The sequence below is a fragment of the Natator depressus genome, chromosome 6 (genome assembly GCF_965152275.1).
Source record: "Natator depressus isolate rNatDep1 chromosome 6, rNatDep2.hap1, whole genome shotgun sequence".
Taxonomy (NCBI): Eukaryota; Metazoa; Chordata; order Testudines; family Cheloniidae; genus Natator; species Natator depressus.
The window spans coordinates 69,205,964-69,224,562 of record NC_134239.1 but is presented as its reverse complement, the minus strand read 5'-3'; the positions used below and the strand labels follow the sequence as shown (position 1 = coordinate 69,224,562).

Genomic DNA, 18,599 nt, shown 5'->3' with positions numbered 1-18,599 from the left:
CCAGCCTGCCTCTCCTCTTTTTAAAGGACAGTTCAAGACACAGTTGCACACCACCAGTATTTTTTTAATAGCATCAGCCCAGATTGTCTCTTGGAGATCTGGACACTGAAAAGACACTGCTGTGGCACCATCGCTCTTCACTGGCCCCACAAAATGTCCCTTTACGGATGCTTGCTCAGTGCAGAAGGGGCTCAGCAAACTGTATATGGGAGGTGGAGATGGAGCAAGAAGGTGTGAGAACTTGTCAACTGTTTGAAATGGACCACCTTGATTGCATTGGCCTCAAAATCACTACGAAAGTGATTTTTCCCTCCCTTTGTATTCACCCCTTCTTGTCAACTGTTGAGAATAGGCCACTTTCACCTTAACTGAATTGTCTCGTTAGCACTGACCCCTCACTTGGTAAGGCAACTCCCATCTTTTCATGTGCTGTGTATTTATACCTGCCTACTGTATTTCCCACTCCATGCATCTGATGAAGTGGGTTTTAGCCCACAAAAGCTTACGCCCAAATAAACGTGTTAGTCTCTAAGGTGCCACAAGGACTCCTCGTTGTTTTTGCTAACATGGGTACCACTCTGAAACCTGAGAAGCAGTAGTCATCCCTGCAGCACAGATCCCAGCTCCATGCAGAAGGAAGCAGTTCCTTTCTCCAAGGTCTGAGGAGAAATTCATAGAGTTTTTCACCCTCTTAGTACCCTCCTGCAGGTTTTTTCTGCAGGAGGGGATAATCTAGCCCTTTATTCTTACATTATAATTTTTTAATGGGTCACTGTTAATTCCTAAAGGTTGGCAGCCAGAACTCACCTCTGCTACTGTTACTCTCTCTCCCATGGGGAGCGAATTCAGCATCATGACAGGGGAGCCTGTGTTTATAATGTAGGTACAGGTACGCTGGGGGGAAAAAAAGTTTATTTGCACAAAAAGGAAAAGGTTACCCTGCTCCCCCATCAAAATAGATCATGTTATCTACATGTTACTATTATGTTTATAAAGGACAGTTATAACATACAGCATTGTAACGCTTCTTCTTCGGTAGCATAACATTCAGTGTTGGCTCCATATACTTGACATAGTGGAACCTGGTAGGAAACGAAGGGCTAATGATGGCATCAGGGCCCAGTGTAAGATACTGTGTTCCTTCGTGGGAACCTTTCACTGTAAGGGAGAGGTCTTTCCCTGAAGGAAAAAGACAAAGCACACAGAGAACCTTAATATTATCTGACTGCAAAATTATGCTTACGTGATCAAATTTAAGAAAACACTTAGGAGTTCTCTATATTGCATTCAAAGAGTCTATTTAATAAACCAAGAAAAACATAATCCCACTAGAAAGAAACCTACTACTCAGAAAAACAACAGGAAACCTAATGTATACAAGTGTGACAGAACTAATGCTCATGGAAAATAACTACCATGCTTTTTCATACTAAAAAAACTAGACGTAGTTAATTCCAGTTCACAGCTGTAGCTCATCTACTAAACTCTTAATACTAAATGTGATCTGCATAAAATAGTCAACTTCTGTGTGTAGTAATAAGTGTCTGTATGATACACTAAACAATTTCTTCAAAGCTTTTCCGCAGCATGCTGTATTTTATTGTCCTTGTTCCATGATTGTAATGTATGAAATAAGCTCTTTTCTCTCTCAAAACACATAGGCTTACATTTTCAAAAGTGATGCCTGATTCTGGGTACCCAATTTGAGACACCTTGAGGGGGCCTGACTTTTAGGAAGTACTGCACACATGCCCACTGAAAATCAGGTCCTTTTCAGATGTCTTCAGTTTAACATTAACATCACCATCACTTTTTAAAATATAGGCCATATAATACAGAGCGACGTATTCAATATGTCATGGAGACATCAAAAATATTTGAATCAAAGGGATTAAAATAATCAAGCAAGATTTTTGACAAACGATATACGTAGGTGGGATGTAGCTGAAATTAGGATAAGAAGGAGATTTGTATTGAAGGGGTTCATACACATGCGGTTTTAATGGAAATTTTTGTGCACTATAGACCAGTGAAGCAAATTTCTACTATAGCATTTTTTATCATACACACTAACCAAGAGTTCTAGTTAAATGACTCATAGACTAATTTCTTTGGGTCCATTTGCTTTATATTTAGTTCCTTCACATACAATAAGTTGGTATTATAATAATCTTCCCTATAGTTCTTGCATGGGTTATTATAGCATCTTAATGCTGACTGCTCAGCACGTCTGAAAATTGTTCTTGCACTAAATCTGGATTTAGGAGCCTAACTTTATGGGTTTTGTTTGTTTGTGTGTTTGATCTTGCCCCAGTTCCACACCATGGCATGTATGCTCTACAATGGATTTGTTTATTGCATGATCTCATAATACTGGTTAAAATAATACAATACAAAGACCCTGAGCTCCTTTCTGTAATTAAAGATGCAAAAATTTAGGGCTTTGAATTATTTCGTGTTTGCTAATGAAAACTGTGTTGTAATATACATCAGCTAATGCAAGGGACCAAAATTAAGACTACTATCATAGAAACATAACTCTGAATGTCCTGACACTTGTGTGACTAAAATCTCCTCTTTAGTGTTGTTTTAATGTAGTCTCTTTGCATACAGCCACATAGATGTATGTGATGGAGTCAATGTAAGCCAGAACAGAGATCATGCATCTTTCAGTAGTTGTTAAAAAGTTTGTATCATTTGGAAATATTATTTTATTCCATGCATTTATTGTAATGATCTATAGAACACACATCGCTATAGCAGGGTAAGTATCTGGTTCTTAACAGCCAGTTAATAAAGCAATAACCTTACTTGATTTATGCCGCTTCTTCTCATCCACCTGAACTTCCAAACAGCAAAGTGCACGAGACTGTAACAGAGAAGAACAATAAAACAACTCATCACAGAGAATGTCTCAGTTTGAGATTACATTAACTATCCTAATCTATTACTATCTGAGCTGGCTATGGGGATTGAACACTGTGCAGGCAGCACTCTCAGTCCCTGGAAGAGCTTAATTGCCTGGCACTGCTCGGCAGTAAGCCTTCTAGTCAAGGATGAGTGAAAGTGAAAGGCTCTGGGGGAGTTATATCTAGTCATCAGTGAGGGCTGATGACAAACTAAATGGTGTCTAGAGTTAAGTGTGTCAGGACGCAAAATGGCAGCACTTTTAGTGTCCTAACGGGGACACAAAAGACCAAACGAGGCAAAACCTTAATGAGAGAAATCTACTGAGAGCACAGGAGTCATTGGTGGAAACAGCCCTTGTCTAAAATATTGTTATGAATGTTTTAGTGGCAGTAGTTCCTATGTCACTGTAAGAAATTATGGTAGATTGATGTCTGAGGGGAGCTGATAGCTACACCTATCTCAGCGGCTCCCACTGTAGGGACCGGAGCGGGTGAACTAGCTGTGAGGGGGATCCCAATCATACCACTTCCAGTTTTTGCAAGTAGGAGTTACTCCGTACATTTCTGGAAGTGTACTGGCTTGAGGTAACTCACAGCTACTCCAGTCAGAGCCTCTCCTATCATGGAATACTCTAGGATGTACTCTCTAAGAAATAGTGTGAAGCCGCAATAGCAGAGAAATCATAGTTACTTCATTCCCAGCCTATCTCATCAGAAAAGAGAGGGTGTTGGCCTGCTGACTGTGGAGCTGCTCACAGCTTCTCTAGTCCCACCTATATTACCAGTATTGCTATAGGACAGGAAAGATCACAGAACAAAAAGTTACCACTAGTGCTCCATTGGTTACGATGGCTTCAGGAGGGCCTGAACTAGGAAAGAAAATGAAAAATACATATTTCACTGCTAGGTTAAATCAAATGACCACTCGTTTTCCCCCAGATGTTTATCTTGCTTGTCACTCATATGGAAGTGTTGGGAGTGATAGCGAAGACCAGGCAACAAGAGTAACGGTGGTAGCCATGTGATGCAAAGTTCCTCACAATGCTTGCTTTGACTATGCACAGCTGTTACAGCTCCTGTTATTCTTGTTCTGGGGGTCTTCTAAGCAGAGCCTGACCATTGTGCTAAAACTGACTGATATGAAGTAATCACACTTTAAAAACAATTTCAATCATGCTTGGGGCTAAGTAGTTTTTCACACTGCTATCACAGTCCTGTACCCCTGTAAATTAGAATCTTAGTTTAGCCAGTTAAATTCCACCTCTCAGGACAGTCCATGTTGTTAAATACATTTAATCTACCAACATTATGCTAGTCCACCAGGATATACATGCTGGGAAGTGTCCTGATTCTAAGTGTGACACTACACCCCCATATTCTTCATAGAGATATTGTTATGATGTGGTTATGGCATAACTAAGATGTATTTTGGGCAAGATAAGGCATGTGAGATATCACTGGAAAGGTTATGATTTACTGAATATGATTATCCTATTTGTATACATGTATCATTTCTGTATCTGAAGTTAGGAATATTGACTATGTATCAATTACAAGTGGGTTTACACCTGGGGAACACCCACCAGTCAGAATGCAATCAGTCTAGATCAGTAGTTTTCAAACGTTTTTTTCTGGCTACCCAGCTGAAGAAAATTGTTGATGCCCGTGACTCAACGGAGCTGGGGATGAGGGGTTTGGGAGAGGCTCAGGGCTAGGGCAGAGGGTTGGGGTGAGGGCTGAGGGCTGCAGGGTGAGGCCAGGAATGAGGGGTTCAGGGTGTGGGAGGGGGCTCTGGGCTGGGGGTTGGGGTGTGGGGTTGGGGCACAGGCTTACCTCGGGCGGCTCCCAGTCAGTGGCGCAGCGGGGGTGCTAAGGCAGGCTTCCTGCCTGTCCTGGCTCTGGGCGTGTGGCAGGGGGTCAGGGCTCTTGGCTGGGGATGCAGGCCCTCGGGTGGGGCTGGGGATAAGGGGTTTGGGATACAGGAGGGGGCTCTGGGTTTGGGGGGCGCTCAGGGGTGGGGCAGGTTCTGGGGTGGGGCCGATGGTCAGGGATCTGGGCTGGGGTGCAGGTTCTGGGGTGGGGCCAGGGATGAGGGGTTGGGGTACAGGAAGGGGGTCTGGTGGGGTCAGGGCTGAGGGTTAGGGTGCGGGGTTGGGGCACAGGCTTACCTCGGGCGGCTCCCAGTCAGTGGCGCAGTGGGGGTGCTAAGGCAGGCTTCCTGCCTGTCCTAGCACTGCAGACCACTCTGCGCCCCAAAAGTGGCCAGCAGCAGGTCCAGCTTCTAGTCACAGGCACCACCCCCCAGCTCCCATTAGCAGGGAACCGGCCAATGGGAGTGGGGAGCCAGTGCTCAGGGCAGGGGCAGCACGCGGAGCCCCGGAGCCCCCCCACCTAGGAGCCAGACCTGCTGCTGGCCACTTCCAGGGGGCAGCACAATGTCAGAACAGGTAGGGACTAGCCTGCCTTAGCTGGGCAGCACCGCCGACGGGACTTTTAATGGCCTGGTTGGTGGTGTTGACCAGAGCTGCCACGACCCAGTGCCTTACAGTCCGTGGCCCAGTCCTGGGTCGTGACCCGCAGTTTGAAAACCACTGCTCTAGATGGCTTGCTGTGAGGAGGAGTCATTAGACAGAACAATAGGCCTTTGAAGAGGCTAATCTCCCATTTTCCTGGGAAGGCTTCCTGAGGATGTTACAACTAGCCTTTGAGTTATGGCTGCAAGGTCCTGTCATCAAGTCACCTGGTAGTGGAATCCATCCTGGAATACCAATGTTTTTTCACTGACTGGCATGGGAACTAAGTTTGGAAACAAAGGGTTCCCACTGTATGCAAAGCTATTTAAAGCAGGAGAGTGACCTCAACGTGTCCCACCTATCATATGGAAATCTATGGATGAAAAAAGCTATGTTGTACTATTTATTTATCATTATTAATTTTTATTATTATTATTCAATTTAGTATATAGGGGAGAAAATTTCTAGGACTGAAGCAGTGCTGTGGGGAGCAATCAAAGGATTCTCAGCTTTCTGAGTAAGAATTAGGATGAAAAATTAACCAAACTATTCGATTTACAAGTACGAGTCAAGAGATTTTCCACCACATCTGAGCTTGAGCATACATGAAAAGATTGATACAAACAAGTCTTCTGAAGAGTATACCTAGGCCACAAATTGATGTTGTGCTGAGACTCACCAATGCCAGGAATAATTTCTTCACATTAAAGGTGATCAGATTATAGAACAAACTGCCAGATTCTGCTGATACAGATAAGCTGTATACATGATTCCAGTGGGGAATTTACTGAGATCTGGATCCAATGGGTCTGGCAATTTCCTTTGGAGGCAACAATTATATGAAGCAGGTTTCCAATTGCTGGTTTGTTACTCTCTGAATTTTTGCATCTTCTAATTAATTTGTATTTCACTTACATGTTCTCCAAGGTAAATTCTACTTCTAGTTCCTCCTGTGCCTAAAAAGAAAAAATAGAAAAGAGTGATGTCACTATATGCTATTCTCTCCCTACAGGGTTAGTCCTCTGGTATGCAACAGAGGGGGAAGTGGGTGAAATTTAATGGCCTGTGAAATATAGAGGGTCAGATGAGATGTTCTAATGGTCCCTTCTGGCCTAAAACTCTATGAAGCTTCTGCACTTTTGTTTTTTGGTGTAAAATCAGTCACTTTACAGTTTGCTTCATCTTCTAGGGTCTTAATTTTTATGTTCTTGACATTATTCTACTACCCAGTAGCTGCTCTTGCTATTAATATGGGAAGGTTAACAGGATTATATGTCCTGTTACCTCATATCTTTGACCTCTCTGAGGAACGTTTAAAAACAACTGCTATTACTGAATGATTCAGGGACATTGTTAACTCTCCTGCCCAATGTTCCTTATATTTGCAGCAACAGCGCCAATATGCCAGCGATATTTGTTTAAACATAAAGACAATGGCCAGATGTCTAGATGCTAAGCTTTCCTGCTGTATGACTCTCCATTTCAGCTATACGTGATATTGTAATGTAATCATTTAGAAAATTTTTGTGAACTACAGAGCCCAGTCTTCCAAATATGGATATTTAAATATATTTAGATCCTGTATTTACCTTTTAAATGGGAATTCATGTTATTAAATGCCAATTTAAGTGACCAAATGTGGGATTTAGAAATCTTATTCAAATGCCAGTATTTGAAAATTGTGTCCGAGTATATAATTTTTAGCTGAGTTTAGACTAGCACCAGATCTAGATGACACAGTTGCTGGGTCAATGGAAAGCTCAAACAATGGATGTCTGATTACAGCCATTGGGGTTGACCGTCTCTGGGAGGTTCATTCTTGGTGGCCAGACCAGGAGAAAGGGTCTTTGCCAAGAGCATCATATGTTTGCCATGCTCCACTGGCCAAGTATGCTGAGGCCAAACTGCTCTAATGGTGAAACAGTTTTACTGTGCGGTAGCTGAGACATACTGGAGGAATAGCTGGCCAATCCTTTACATAGGAAGGAAAAATAGTAGTAGTGTTTTGAGCATTGGCCTGCTAAACCCAGGGTTGTGAGTTCAATCCTTGAGGGGGCCATTTAGGGATCTGGGACAAAAATGGGAGATTGGTCCTGCTTTGAGCAGGGGGTGGGACTAGATGACCTCCTGAGGTCCCTTCCAATCCTGATATTCTATATTCTATGAGTAGCTGGCAGGAAACCCAGGCAAGGGTCTTTTTCTCACCCAGCCCTGCCTGTTATTTCAGACCTCACCTTTGGGTCAGTCTTAAAGTACATGAGAACTCTTTCTCCAAGTGGAAGTTTAGCTACATCAAAGTACACAGTGAAGAGGTGATCGTCCTGGGTAACGGCATCCTCATCGTAGACACTCAGCTCCAGCACGTTCTGGGAAGGGAAATGAGGGAGTTTAGGAATCCTGCGTTCTTGCTTTCACAGAGCCCAGGAAGCAGGGACTCCTGGGGATAGTCTATTTTTACCTTGTGCGAGGAGAGGAAGAAAATTGAAGGGATACAGAAATTTTGCAAATATCCAGCTATGAAGAAATCTATTCAAAATCTAAGGTTTCAGAGTAGCAGCCATGTTAGTCTGTATTCGCAAAAAGAAAAGGAGTACTTGTGGCACCTTAGAGACTAACCAATTTATTTGTAAGGAGAGTGATCACTTTACATAAGCTGTTACCAGCAGGAGAGTGGGGTGGGGGGAGAGAAAACCTTTTGTAGTGGTAAACACCCATTTTTTCATGATTTGTGTGTATAAAAACAAACATCTTCTATATTTTCCACAGTATGCATCCGATGAAGTGAGCTGTAGCTCACGAAAGCTTATGCTCAAATAAATTTCTTAGTCTCTAAGGTGCCACAAGTACTCCTATTCAAAATCTAAGTAATACAGTTTCCTCCCCAGTTCAGTTTAAATGCTATAAGTTAGATATCTGAGTGAATTCATTCTGTTTCCACAGCATAGGCAAGAAGTCAGGCCCCTCCAATGAATTGTCAGATATTAGCACTTCATGACAGCCAGGAACCTAATTGTCACCCCCTGCATAGGAAAGATATCATGAGAGAGACAATGGAAAACCTGAAGGAATCTAGAAAATTCATTAGAAGCCAAATCCCAGCTGCTCCTGCATTCCATGCTGGACAGGGGGAAATGATTGGTGGATCTGCATGACGGTGGGTGCGCTGGCCACATGCCCAACCTCCACTGCATGGGACTGTATAGGGCCCCATGCCCCCACAAATCCCGCTCCTGTGCAGTATGAACACACCAGTTTCATTGCATATGGGACTTTTCACTTTGTGGAAGAGGGGGAAGGATTTGCCTCTAAGTTACAGGCCACATATATTGGGCTCCATTTTGCTCCCATTGACATCAATGCAAATGATGCTATTGACTTCAGTGTGACCAGGGGAAGGACCGCTATGGGTAGCCTGTAACTAAAGAGCAAAAGCTGTCCTCTAGCACAAAGCTCAGGGCCACATACTTGGTCGAACTGATACAGTCTCACTGAGCAGGCAGGTGAACACTGCCTATGAATTGTGTAGCAGTGATTACCGTAAGAATTCATTTAATGTCAAATTACATTGAGTGGTAGAGTGATCCAAAGCAAATGCCATGTAATCTGTAATAAGAATATGTGGTTTATTTTCTAGACATCAGCATGCAGATGACATAGTAATAACTACTGTAAAGTACCTACTAAATGTAATTCTAATGCTGTATGTGGGGATTTTATATTATTATGCCTAACTGCACAGCAATACCAAGTACATCTTTTGTTGTCACATATAAGGAAATTATATTTACATGACATTTGTGTGCTGTAAAATTAAATACCTTTTACTAAAGAGATATTCCAAATATCCTGCAGTTTACCCAGCACTTTAGCTTGATACCAAGCTGCTAACAAAGGCTTTAACCTACACTATAACATTTTTGACTTGTAAATGTTTGATATTTTTAACTTGATCTTTAACCTTAACTTTAAATTTTCCAGGTTTTCATATATTTATTTCTTAATAACTAAATGTCCCGACAGTTGGTTAGTATAATATTTAACTAGTTAATATTTATAAAGCACTTTGAACGTAAGAAGTGGCATATAACTTTTAAGTGTTATTGTTACTATTCTAACAATGTAGTTTCACCATCAGTTAATTGAAGTGTCATTACTACCTTAGCTGGTTTTTTAAAGATTTGGGTCTTGGAATCCCTTTGGTCATTTAATAAACATTTAAAAACACCAATATGCAAAAAATAAATAAATTGTAGATTGTTATTTTCTTCTGACAGAGTAATTTTGTTAAGATTATAGATATGGTATAAAAATGAGTACAATGAGACAACATATAGCATAGTATTTGGCAATTGTAAATTCATTGAATCACTGCAGTTCAGCTGACAGAACTTACCAGTGGTGCTGGCTTCTCCAGCAAGAGTATTCTATGGATAAAAGAACACCACCCTCTGTTGAGAGCAAAATGTATATGGGAACTTACATTCATTGTAGAAATTAGGTTCCTTATGTGACACTAGTCACTGGCCTCTCTATCCCAATACAACTAGCTTTCCCACATTACCCTTTTTCTGGCTTACATATTTGTCAGTTTAGTTGTAATGCACACAATTCACCAATTCAGGCCTCCCGGCTCAGCTTCATGGCTGAATGGAGTGCATTCTGTTCTGAGACTGAATCACTCTGATGGCAGATAGAACAGCAAAGTAAAAATCTCTGAGGAATCTCAATGCTTTAATGGTTCAAAATTTGTCAGGCATTGAGTAGATAAAACATTAGTGTATATAACATCCACCAAAGAATCAGTCAATTCAGTAGTAGTTAATAGACCTGGTTGGAAATTCTTCATCAAAATGTTTTTGGGGGTTGTTTATTTTTTGGTTGTTTTTTGTTTTTATGAAAAATGTGGTTTCCACAAAATCAAAACTTTTGTGGGAAAATTTAGATTTTTCTGGAGTTTTGTATTTTCTTTTAGGAAAAATCTAAATGAAATGTTTAATTCAACATTAATCTTCAACATTAATTTGCTTGAACTGCTGCAATCCTCATAGGATTTGTAGTTTGGGTGCCTTGCACCTCCATTCTCCTCTATGGACTGGACTTCCTGGTTAGACTCCATCTCCCATGATGCTCTGAAGACTCACCCTGGTTGAACAAGCATGATGCATATGGGGAGATGCCATCCTGCTGGGGCTTTTGGCCCTTTTAGGAGAATGGGGGCATGAGACACCAAAATTACTACTCCCATAAGGCACTGCAGTAGCTCAGGGGGACACAGACTAATGTTGAGCCAAGCTGAAGCAACATGTTTTGATTTCATTCAACAAACTGAAATGAAACATTTTGCTGTGGAAATGTAATGTAGCCAGACAGCCAGCCCCCCCCCCAGACCAGCATTGCTGGAAACACACGGGAGCCAAAAAAAAAAAACCACAGGGCACTTAACATGAATTCCAGCACAGCCTTTGAAGCTGAGAGAAGCACAGGTGTGCTGCTACAATGTGCCACTGGGAACATATACAACAATTGGGCTCACAGCAGGCAGAAGCGCTGTGACAGACATGGCTCTTAGCCCCTATTAAAACAGCATGATGCACACACACCAACATCCTAGGTGGGAAAATATTTACCCTAATAAAAGGAATGTCTGGTAGTCGAAACTTATTGTTTCTCTCCCTTGCAAGTGTGAACTACTCTTGCGAGAGCTGGCGTCGCCCAGACAGACCAGCCCCAATTTGGCATAAGAAAGGAGAAAGAGAATAAAGGAGTACAGCGGTATAAGTAGGGGACCTACAGCACCATGATTTTTGAGTGCTTTTCACTATCTATCTGCTGGTCAGATAAGTGACAGCCTCCCAAGGCTTCTGCAGCTAAGAGGGTCCCTAAGCCTTGTCCCTTATTCGTCTTTCCGCGGAATTGAGTGACCGATCCTGGCTTGGCACCGCTGGAATCGAGAGATGCAAGGAGGGTAAGAAGCACCCACACCTGATCTCCTATCTTTAGTGTACACATATTTTGAAATAGAGCTCTATACTTTGTTTTCTTTCTTTGGGATTGTAGCTTCAGTTTTGTAACTTGTTTGTGTGTGTAACATCTCTACATTTAAATAAGTAGGCACTAGCAATTTTGTAACCACATGATTAGAATCTAGTTTAATAAATTTTGGTAACCATTTGTGCATAAGCCTGACTTGTTTCTCTGGTTTACTGTAAAGCAGCCAACACAATTAAAGAACCTCAGCCGTTTTGGCTATAAAGCCTGGCCATTAGGTGAGAGTACTAAGAGCCTAGCGTTGAGTTGTGCCGCCTCCACGGGGCAAACTCTTGGGGCACCTGTCAGTCAATCCTGACTGCCCGCTGCGAAGGAGCTCTGAGCTCTAGCAGTTAAAGTCACGGGTGTGGAGAGGCTCTTAGTGCTGCCATTGGGGCACCTGTCAGTCAGTGTTGACTGCCCGCTGCGAAGGAGCTCTGAGCTCTAGCAGTTAAAGTCACGGGTGGTTAGGACCTTGGGGCATCCGTCAGCCTAGCCCGGGCTGCCCGCCGTGAAGGGACAGTGCGTCCTAGCGGTTAAAGTCACGGATGGTATAAAACGGGCATAGCTGGCACCTCACCAAACATCCCTGGCCATCGGCTAACAGGGGGACACAGACTAATGTTGAGCCAAGCTGAAGCAACATGTTTTGATTTCATTCAACAAACTGAAATGAAACATTTTGCTGTGGAAATGTGCAAATGTTTCATTTCAGCGTTTCCGAACCACATTTCTTTGGAACTTTCCATGCCACCAAAAAAAGTCAATATTTTGACCCCCCGCCCCTTTATTTGGAATTAAAAGAAATGTCAGAATATGAGAATTTCCTATGGGGTCAAAATTCTGAATATTTACCAGCACTTATTGTTAGGTAACAATTCCTAGGATAACTGAATTTGTTATGAGGATACACTGTTTCCCTCCATGTTACACAGAGCATGTTGTCATTCAGTGCCTGTAGGGGGTTGTGTGGTAATGGAGTTTTAGAATAAGCCTGAATTTTGTAGCTCCTGTTTACTAGTGTAGTTTTTATTAACTCAGAAAAATAACAATTTCTTTATTAAGAATGAATTTTAGCTCTCTTAATTCACCCCGGATACTTAAAATATGAATTATCCAAACCAATGGCTATCAAAAATGAGAAAGTGACCTCAAAAGAGTTTTACTGGGGGTATTTTAATCATCTGGGGTGTTAAACTGTAGGTTGTAGAAGACTTGAAAATCCTACTTCTGCTTAAGTGGTAACAAATCTCCAGGCTGCTGAAAGAGGGGAATTCTCAGTTTCTTACCTTGATCTGACTCTGGATCCTGAAGTAAAATGTTTCGTTCCACACTGGGTTTTTGCAGTCGTTGACGGTTTTGGTCTGGATCTTTTCACATGTAGCTGTTGGCAACTGCAGGCTGACGTAGCAGTCAGAATGGCTTACTGTATAAAAAGAGGTACAGCATAACTGTTAATGTATCAATACTCCCCGTCTTAAGCGGCACTGAAGAAATTAGTGCACTGCACTAAAATTAAATTGTATTTATTTAAAGACAGAGATTAGGGTAATTTATATATAACACTTCTCAGCAATGGGCCTGTGCCTTAATTCAGTTCTCATGTGCATATGCATTGTGATGCAGTCTTTAATTTCATGATCACAAACTATTTTCCCACAAAAAGAAAAGGAGTACTTGTGGCACCTTAGAGACTAACAAATTTATTTGAGCATAAGATTTTGTGAGCTAGAGTTGCCACAAGTACTCCTTTTCTTTTTGCGAATACAGACTAACATGGCTGCTACTCTGAAATCTATTTTCCCACAGAACCCCTGCCACCACTATATTGTCTGAGTGCTTCACAAAATTGAATTAATTTATTTTTAACATCACCTCTGTGTGATTAAGGGATGCTATTACCCCCATTTTACAGATGGGGAACTGAGACACACAGCGACTGAAGTAAAAGTGTCCCAATTGGGTGCCCAATTTGAAATGCCCAGGAGCTGGTTTTTCATAGTACTTAGAATTATATAGCACTTTATATGTCCAGAGCACAGCTTTCATTGACTTCAGTTGCAGCAAGGTAGAACGGCCCGTTAACTCACAGGAAAATGATAAAAGACAAAAACACCCTATCACCTATGGATTAACACTTTTCACAAAGCGATCGCTCTGACCTCTCAGTCCTCATCCTCAAAGGAAACCTGCACAATGCTTTCAAAAGACAAGCCTGGGGGCTTAAATTCATTATTCTGCGAGACACTACGAATCGTGGACTGAACAGAGACATTGGATTTATGGCTTAGTCAATAATAATAACCCACTAGCCCCCTCTTTTTGTCCTACAACTGCAGAGGTATTAACAGGCCACTCTATCTTGAATGGTCCCTTACAACTTGCGCTAAATACTTATGCTAAACAATCTGCTCCACCTTGCATTTTGCAGTGACGCTGGGAGTAACTTTCCCAGACCTGAAGAAAAGCTGTGTATGGCTCAAAGCCTTGTCTCTCTCACCAACAGAAGTTCGTCCAATGAAAGCTATTACCTCACCCACCTTGTCTCTCTTATAATTAAGAAGTTTCTCCTAATGTCAAAGGGCACATCTACACAGCTGCACTGCTGTAGCGCGGTCATGAAGACACTCTAAACTGATGGGAGAGAGCTCTCTCCCATCGGCTTAGTTAATCCACCTCCAGCGGTAGCTATGTCAGCAGGAGAGCACTGTCCACACGGATGGTTAGGCTGCTATAACTACGTCACTTGGGGCATGTAGATTTTTCACACCCCTGAGAGACTTAGTTGTAGGCCTGTAGCGTAGACCAGACCTAAAATCTCCTTCGCTGCAATATACTTGAAGACTGTTATCATGATTCTCTTTGCCACAAATACAATGCTGACTCATAGCTGTATTTAAATTGTAGCTTTCTAAAGCTACCATCAAGCTACCAATAACATATATTTAGGGCCCTTTGTTTTCTGTTTTAACCAAAAACCTCCAAAAATTCCCAGGTTTTGGATTTTTCTGCTTTGAGGGTGGCCATAAACTACATAACATATTTTTGAGTAATTTTCAAGTCTGACCCACTGCCTTGTAACACTTAGTAACACTGAAACAAGTACGGAAAGTTAAGGCCCCACTCACCTCTAATATATTATGTAATTTATAGACAGCTCCTTTTGACCCAAATTTTATCCCCGCTTGAACTACCAGGATCTGGGCTCCCTCCTTGGAGACTCCCTGGGAGACAGCACAGTGTGCATCTGCACAGAAGGGTAAGTGCCGGGGGTGGCTGCTGTAGCTGCGCAGCAGGGAAGCAAGTGACTATGAGACAAGCCTTTCCCCCCACTGGCTCCCACCCCTGTGGGCTCCCCCCATTAGTGTCAGGAACTCCCCCCACCCTGCTCCCCCCAATGCACTGGGCACTCCCTGGCCCTTTTGCCTTGTGAGTATCTGGGCCTAGAGACATGTCACCATCTGGAGATGAACGCCAGGGCACAGAGCCCCATCTGCTTCACCCGCCAGACAGAGCCCTTCCTGCCCCAGGGCCGGTAAAAGGAAACAGGACCTGTTGCTGATGGCTCCGTGTCTCAGTGATTGGGATCGGCTCTCTTCTGGCTTCCAGCCCCTGTGTCCCACCTCTGTGACAGGAAAGATGACAACTTGGGGATGGGGGTTCTGTACAATTACTATTGACTCTGGTGTCCTTCAGGTAATAGCAACCATTTTGGGCTGCAGGAAAGAGCCTTTTCTGAGACAGTGGAAAAAGCCTTGGGAAAAAAAACACTTTGGAAAAGCCACTGTGAGCCTACATTACCCAGGAATTCACACTGAAGCCCCTTACATCAAGGGCAACTCTTCAAGTCAAAATATAGTAAACTGTTTTTGTTTAAAAAGAAGTTTAATTTTTGTAATGTGGATTAAAGATAATGGTTTTATAAACAATAAACTCTTACTTTTCTCTGTGTTGCTTTTTTCCTGTCCTCCTATCCCCCAGTATTAACCCTGACATTTACCCAGAAAATGGTGACATTAATTTTTGCTCTGATTTTCACCCACTTTTTGAATTAAACATTGATAAATTCACAGGAAATTTAAAAACAATAAAAACCAGAAATGAAGGGACTTAAATATTGACAATAGATTTGAGCTAACTAGCAAAGCTGTGTATTTAAAACTTTCACTTTGATACTATTTTGCAGCCTCTTCCCATAACCTTATTATCTTATGTCAGTTGATATGCATAAGAGTTTAAAAGAGCCCTTGATGAAACACTTCTGATTTAATGTGCCAGCATTGCTGTTTCATAGTCCCAGAGTAAGTGCAGGATACTACAGTATGGGAAAAATAAAATTTGGTCTTTTATGTGTGACTCCATGCTGTCTCCAGATTCCATGTTGCAATCTTCTATGTGCAAAGCACGTCTTTTTAATCTGGGTAATAATTCAATTCTTGGTCAATATGACCAGTGTTTGACAAAACTCTTCTATAGAAAGTGAGACACATTGCCCACGGTGGTTTTGGCTACATGCATATCATGTTAGGATTTACCTATCTTTGTAGAGATGCAGCTTGGTACTATGTATTCCTTCAGACCGGTTATATTGGCTTTATTAAATTGGTTGGGTATGTACTGGAGAGTCCTCTGAAATATACAATTATCTGCCCTGCCATTGTGTTACTTTCACCCTGGCTCATGTATTTTTTTCCTCAGTGTGGCCTGGCAGGCAATGCTGTCTTTATTCTTTTCTACTGTACGTATGTGTATGCTGGTAGTTTCTGTGCTACACAATATACTGTAATATTTCAGTTCCTGAGGAAGTTGGGGAGCCAAACTGGGTCCCAAGACCAAGCCATTTTGCTTCCATACTGTAATCAAAACACTGTAAACAGGGTCATGTCCTACATCCTTTTATCTATGCTAGCATAGCTGCACTGGTTCAAAGAGAAATTTCTGGTTACAGGCTATCTGTATTTTAAAATAGTTTCCCAGATATAGATAAGAGACAACTGTAGACCTCATTTCCTGCCTGCAAGTGGCAAGGTCTTTTTGCCTCCCTGTTTCATAAAATCCATTCCATCGCTCTCTGTTCCACATGAATTTTTAAAAGATGCCATGTACAGAATAATATATAGCTGCCCCGTTATGAGATTGCTAGATAAGCATTTGAAAGTAAAGAGAATTCACCATTGGGTCAGCAGCCACTGCTATCCAATAATAATATTAACATTAGCTTTGGGGTAATAGTTTTAGAAAGGACTCTGTTATTCATTTAATGTAAGTGGATCAGAATCAAGATCAGAAAGGTAAAAACTGAGGCAAAAATAGAGTTGCTTTCTGCTGTCATCAAGTAAAACAACATACTGCAAGTACAGATCCAAAGAGGAGAGGTGATGTGGAAAGTGATACAAGCTAGACTGCCTTACACTTACAGACTCCCGGAGCCTAAATTTTCAAAAGTGGCCATTGATTTGGGGTATTTCCATTTTTTAGTATCCACCTTGGGCCTGATTTTCAGAGCTGTTGAAGCACCCTTATCTCTGGAACGGCAGGTGCTCAGCACCTCTGAAAATCAGGCCAAAAATGTCTCAAGCTAGGCACCAAACTCAGTGCCTATTTTTGAAACTGTGAGTCTCTTGTAACTACTTCACCCACTTACCAATGCATAAGAGAGCACAGGGGGATTTAAATTGATGTAAGTGAAATGTCAAGGAAATGGAGGAAGGTGCAAGGTGCCAGTTAAATCAGAGGTGATCTGCTTGCACTCATGCTCTTGTATTAGTTGCATTTTTTGGTGTACACCTCTCTTCTAGCCCCACCTGTGTGAGAGTTATACAATTTCTACTTTGACTCAGTGGGCCAAATTCAAAAGAAATGTGGCAGGGCAGGAGCACAAGTTACATACAGGTAAGTGGGTGATGATGAGACAGTCTAAGTAAACAAGAACTACTTAGTCTACGAGAGCTCACACTGCTGTAACATGCATATTGAGGGTCCTGAAAAAAAGTGAAAATTACACCAATTTCGATTCCCACTAGACTCCCTCAGATTCGCCTCTGAATTCAACCCTGCGCCCATGTACAGTGTCAGAGACATTGCAGATAGATACTGCAAGGTTTAGTTTGAAGAACCAGAGAGCTAAGCACACCCAAGAAGGGTGAAGTATATGGGAGTGTTCAGATTCCAAGCACAAACCACACGTAGGCATGAAGCCAAGATAGAAAACGTGATTAAAAAGTATAGACCTTTGGAAGAAAGAGACTGCATAGCCATACTGGGCTCAATCTTCAACTCCGGGTCTGCTCAATACAAAGTGGTCTGAAAGCTTCCCCAAAGGAACAGAGAAGGGCTCTCGGCATAGACCCAGAGTAGGCAGCGCTACACCACCTGCTCCCTCACCACTCTTTAGAAGAGGCACATCAGGGACACAGAGGCAGGTAAGGGGCATGGTCAGGATGGGAGGGTGAGGGTCAGAGTGCTATGTTGAAACCTGAGCTGGTATAATTGATCTTATATGACCACTGCAGCCAGCTTAACTTGCTCCATGTCGACACTACCACTTATGTCAGCAAAACTTGTGCCGCTCAGGGGTGTGAAAAAAACACCCCGCTGAGCAATATACGTTTTGCCGGCATAAGTAGCAGTGTGCACAGCGCTATGTTGGTGGGAGAGCTTCTCCACCAGCATAGCTACTGCCACGTGTTGGGGGTGGTCTAATTATGTCAACAGGAGAGCTCTCTCCTGTCGGCACAGAGTGGCCACACAGTAAGGTGTAAGGTCTCTAGTGTAGTCATCACCTTAGATACCTTTGGGCAGCCCGGAAGCAGGGGAGATAGCCAGGTGGCTTCGAACCACCTTCTCCTGTGCTTGGGGCAGCTGAGGATTTGGCCTGCTATTTCATATATGCATGGAGGAATAGTAATAGCAAGTTATTGATATCACAAGCTTGAGGTGGTCAGCTGTAATAAACTGTTGCCGAAACAAACTTTGGGCCTGATCCAATGCCCAAATGGAGTGAATGGGAAGGCTCCCATTGATTTTAATAGACATTGTACGTGGCCCTTTACATTTTATATGGCTGCTTTATTTTGACCTAAGAGTCAAATGCATTTTTTTAAAATGTCTAAAATAAAAGGAAAGAGCTGTCTTATTAGATCCCAAAGTA

At 42.3% G+C, this 18,599-nt stretch overlaps 1 protein-coding gene across 1 annotated transcript in view; it reads right to left on the bottom strand.

Moving 5' to 3' along the window:
• The window catches only part of LOC141989222 (cytosolic phospholipase A2 epsilon-like), a 54,071-nt gene that overhangs the window by 18,080 nt on the left and 17,392 nt on the right, over nt 1–18,599 (bottom strand). Inside the window, exons 4-10 of the mRNA XM_074955657.1 lie at nt 12,739–12,875; nt 7,657–7,788; nt 6,338–6,378; nt 3,736–3,778; nt 2,812–2,869; nt 1,013–1,179; nt 808–894 (exon numbers count right to left, since the gene is read on the bottom strand). Of these exons, the coding sequence (XP_074811758.1) occupies nt 808–894; nt 1,013–1,179; nt 2,812–2,869; nt 3,736–3,778; nt 6,338–6,378; nt 7,657–7,788; nt 12,739–12,875 (665 nt within the window). The remainder of the gene's footprint in view (nt 1–807; nt 895–1,012; nt 1,180–2,811; nt 2,870–3,735; nt 3,779–6,337; nt 6,379–7,656; nt 7,789–12,738; nt 12,876–18,599) is intronic.